This window comes from Triticum aestivum, chromosome 1A (assembly GCF_018294505.1).
Source record: "Triticum aestivum cultivar Chinese Spring chromosome 1A, IWGSC CS RefSeq v2.1, whole genome shotgun sequence".
Taxonomy (NCBI): domain Eukaryota; kingdom Viridiplantae; phylum Streptophyta; class Magnoliopsida; order Poales; family Poaceae; genus Triticum; species Triticum aestivum.
In genome coordinates this window covers 35,545,049-35,548,053 of record NC_057794.1, presented here as the reverse complement: position 1 = coordinate 35,548,053, position 3,005 = coordinate 35,545,049, and the positions used below count along the sequence as shown (strand labels likewise).

General features: G+C 51.3%; 1 protein-coding gene across 2 annotated transcripts in view; it reads right to left on the bottom strand.

The window, feature by feature from the left end:
• Positions 1-754: 754 nt before the first annotated feature.
• Positions 755-3,005, bottom strand: part of LOC123188303 (glycine-rich cell wall structural protein) — a 4,394-nt gene continuing 2,143 nt past the window's right edge. Inside the window, exons 2-3 of one of the 2 annotated variants that reach the window (XM_044600357.1) lie at positions 1,447-1,691; positions 755-1,278 (exon numbers count right to left, since the gene is read on the bottom strand). In XM_044600357.1, the coding sequence (XP_044456292.1) occupies positions 1,016-1,278; positions 1,447-1,672 (489 nt within the window). In that variant the 5' untranslated portion in view covers positions 1,673-1,691 and the 3' untranslated portion in view covers positions 755-1,015. Of the gene's footprint in view, positions 1,279-1,446; positions 1,708-3,005 lie in introns of both variants that reach the window. The other variant, XM_044600351.1, reaches the window with a different exon arrangement.

The following is a 3,005-nucleotide window of genomic DNA, read 5'->3' as shown; positions in this document are numbered from 1 at the left end:
CTGATGGCTCGTTGGAGCGGTACAAGGCCAGGTGGGTCGTCCGCGGATTCTCTCAGCGCCCCGGCGTCGACTTCGACGAGACGTTCTCGCCGGTGGTCAAGTCAGCCACCATCCGCGTCGTGCTCACCGTCGCCGCGGCTCGAGCCTGGCCGGTTCATTAGATGGACGTCAATAACGCATTTTTGCAGGGCCACCTCACGGAACGTGTCTACTGCCAGCAACCGGCTGGCTTCGTCGACGAGCACCACCCCAACCACGTCTGTCTTCTCGACAAGTCGCTATATGGGCTCAAACAAGCACTAAGGATGCCACTGTTGTCCTGACTGTTAGCTAGCTGATGTAGTCTCATACTCACACGATCGTGGCTAGCGCACAATCCCATTCACGTCGCGCCTGTAACCTGCGCTCCGCGCACCTCCTGTACCTTGCCCATATATACAGCGAGTCATTCATCGGCTGCACTCAAGGTGCATTGCCCAAATTCTTGCTAGTCTACACTGACTATCCAACCATACTGTTTCTTTTGTTGTATCGATGGCGGCCAGGAACTGACATGGCATGAGGGAGGGAGTCGCTGCTCGTCGGAGCTCGCCTCCCCGGCGGCTGCCAGTCTGCCACTGCTACATGATGAACGCCGGCCTTGGGCCGCGCGGCTGCGCAAGATGATCACCACGGTCGCACCCAGGCGCCGGCCTTCACATGACGTGCATACTAGGGGCATGGACTGAGCACTAATCTGATCGAGCATGATATCTAGCTAGCACATCTGTGTACGGACGAAAGAGAACGTCTGAACTGCAGCAAATGACTGGTATCTGATTCCGCTACTTATTATCAAGCCTTATTAGCTATACAGCACCAAATTATATGGTATATCTAGTAACAGTACAGGAGCATTGCATCATCGCAGTCTCACAGGAGACATGCTAGCGCTCTTCCCAGCCGCGGGGGTATTTCTGGAACCAAGCTTACTTAAGATAGTTGATGAGGCGCAATCACTGTGCGCAGACGCAAATCACTTGCACTTCTTGAACTTGCCGTAACCATGCTTGCCGTGGTGGTGGTGGTGGTGATATCCATGGCCATGGTGCCCCCAGCCGTGCCCGCCGTGGTAGTGTCCGTGACCGTGGTGTCCGTAGCCATGGCCTCCGTGACCATAATGGCCGTAGCCGTGGCCTCCGTGGTGGTGCCCGAGAGCATGGCCGCCGCCGCCATAGCCGCCTCCATAGCCCATGTGCCCGCCGCCATAGCCATGTCCTCCATGGCCACCCCCGTAGCCTGAAACAAATTATGAAGAAGTGATGACATAAATAAATCCGAGCAAACAACTGAAAGATCAATTACAGTGTTGTTCATATCATTGAGGTCCAATTGAGCAAATTAACTCCCCAGACACAACACAATTAGGACGTGCATTATGTATAACTGATCACCAGCAATGCATACCAGGGTAGCCGACGGGGGGATATCCACCGTGAGGTGGGTAGCCACCTGGCTGAGGGTACCCATATTGTGGTGGAGGAGGATACGTCCCGGGAGGAGGGTAGGGGACCCCCGGTGGCGGGTAACCTTGAGGAGGGTATCCGTATCCTCCATGAGGTGGATACCCATGCATCATGTTTGAGAACAGCCCCTTCTCAGTGGTGTTATTCTTGTCTTTCCCTTCTTCCATTGTTGCGTTGCCGACCTACCTGGAAGGATGTATCTCTAAGAAAATGTGAAAGTAAGTATTTATCCTTAGCAAATTATATTGAGAGAAAAAGAAATATTACATGGAGAAAAATTATATATATTAGATTGCCATAACATGTATGAATTGTATAACCATTGATGTACAATCTGAAACATTATTCCAGCTCAAAGCCATATATAGTAGCTTACTCAATCATTGCATATCGAGTTGTTGTTTGATGCCTAAAGACATACTAGCTTTACAATTTGTGACGAGGGCCACAAGCCATGTGCACTTATACAAGCCCTAGAACTTGGACCCATGTGGGTGGAGAGGAGATACATATTGGTGTGGGTCCTACTTTGGAGCAATTGCTAGGATGAGTCGCTTCTCTTTGTGCTTAAACCTAAATGTGTTTTCCCGTGGAGGTGGAGTACGATGACAAGTTAACTATGAGAGCTTCATTCCCGAGAACGGGTTCCCGAGAACGGGTCTTGGATGGCATGATATGTTCCCAACATATATGCCAAGGAGTGCCATTTGCAGGTGGATTAAGGATGAGAGGACTAGCCGAACAATTTTTGGAAAAATCATGGCCTAAGGTGACTTGAGCCGTGTAACACAGGGTCTGAGTAGCTGTAGCATTTCTTATTCCAACCAAATGCACAAGCTCTACAAGCCGCGGCATTGTTTGAGTGCTCATGCCATCCTTTTCTCAGGGTTTAGTAGTCATGGTTAAAAAGATTCATGTATTTGGATTAGCATACAACATTACATGATCAACATGCTGCCATTGTTTTTAAGGCGTCCATAAGGCGTCGCCTAGGCGACGCTTAGGCGTCAGGGCGCCCTGCGAGCTCGAGGCGTCCACCTTGCCTTATGTACCTCTGTAAGGCGTCCGCCTTAAGCTTTAAGGCGTCCAAGGCGTCTGCTTAGGCGTCCAGGTTGTTGCCTTAGTCCATTTTGGACGCCTTAGCTTGCCAGGCAGGCAGGTGAGCTGTTTTAGGGGGGAAACAGAGTTTTGGCGGGAAACAGAAAGGATGTTGGCAGTTGGCACCAACAGGTAAGAGGGGGAGAGAGAGAGAGAGAAACAGCCCCCAATCCACACACTCCTCCCCCTCCTTCCCTCCAGTGGCTCCTCTCTAGCAGATCTGCTTCCTCCTCTGCAGCAGATCCTCTCTGGCAGCTCCTCCACCTCCTCTCCAACAGCTCCTCCTCCTCCTCCTGTCTAGCAGCTCCTCCTCCTCTCCAGCAGCTCCTCTTCCTCTCCAGTACAGCAGCAACAACCAAATTCTACTATATTCTGCTGCTTAGAACTCTCTAAGGTGTCCGC